This window comes from Penaeus monodon, chromosome 34 (genome assembly GCF_015228065.2).
Source record: "Penaeus monodon isolate SGIC_2016 chromosome 34, NSTDA_Pmon_1, whole genome shotgun sequence".
In the NCBI taxonomy this organism is placed as follows: Eukaryota; Metazoa; Arthropoda; class Malacostraca; order Decapoda; family Penaeidae; genus Penaeus; species Penaeus monodon.
In genome coordinates, this window is record NC_051419.1 from 6090896 (window position 1) to 6091329 (window position 434).

The 434-nt window shown below is 43.5% G+C and overlaps 1 protein-coding gene across 1 annotated transcript in view; it reads right to left on the reverse strand.

Moving 5' to 3' along the window:
• Nucleotides 1–434, reverse strand: part of LOC119594794 — a gene marked incomplete in the record, with an annotated part of 7170 nt that overhangs the window by 2651 nt on the left and 4085 nt on the right. The window contains 1 exon segment of the mRNA XM_037943884.1: nt 6–139. Within this exon segment, the coding sequence (XP_037799812.1) occupies nt 6–139 (134 nt within the window).

The following is a 434-nucleotide window of genomic DNA, read 5'->3' on the forward strand; positions in this document are numbered from 1 at the left end:
CTCACAGGACCGAACACAAGCTCCATGGAAGAAAGCCGCGATCGGCACCTGGGCTCAAGAAGGTCGCAATGTCCGCACGAGGCATTCTGCGGCAGGTGCGGTCGTCCCGATAAGCCGTATGCAAATGAGGCAGCAATGGCTAAAAAAGGGGGTCTCGCAGCCACTCGGCTCCTTGCGTCCCACGCCGATGACAACAACAATAAATATATGAACTCGGCTTTCCAGTTACTTTTACGAAATAAATTATCAATTTTTCAGTTACGGTCAGAAAAATAAATGAATATCTTCCAGTTACAAACCAAATAAATAGCTTTCCAGTTACAAAACAAATTAATGCAATTTTCCAGTTACATTTACTAACTAAACGAATATGAAAACAATCTCACCCCCAGCAGACCCATTCGCATGTATCCAAACTTCATGATTTTCTCTCA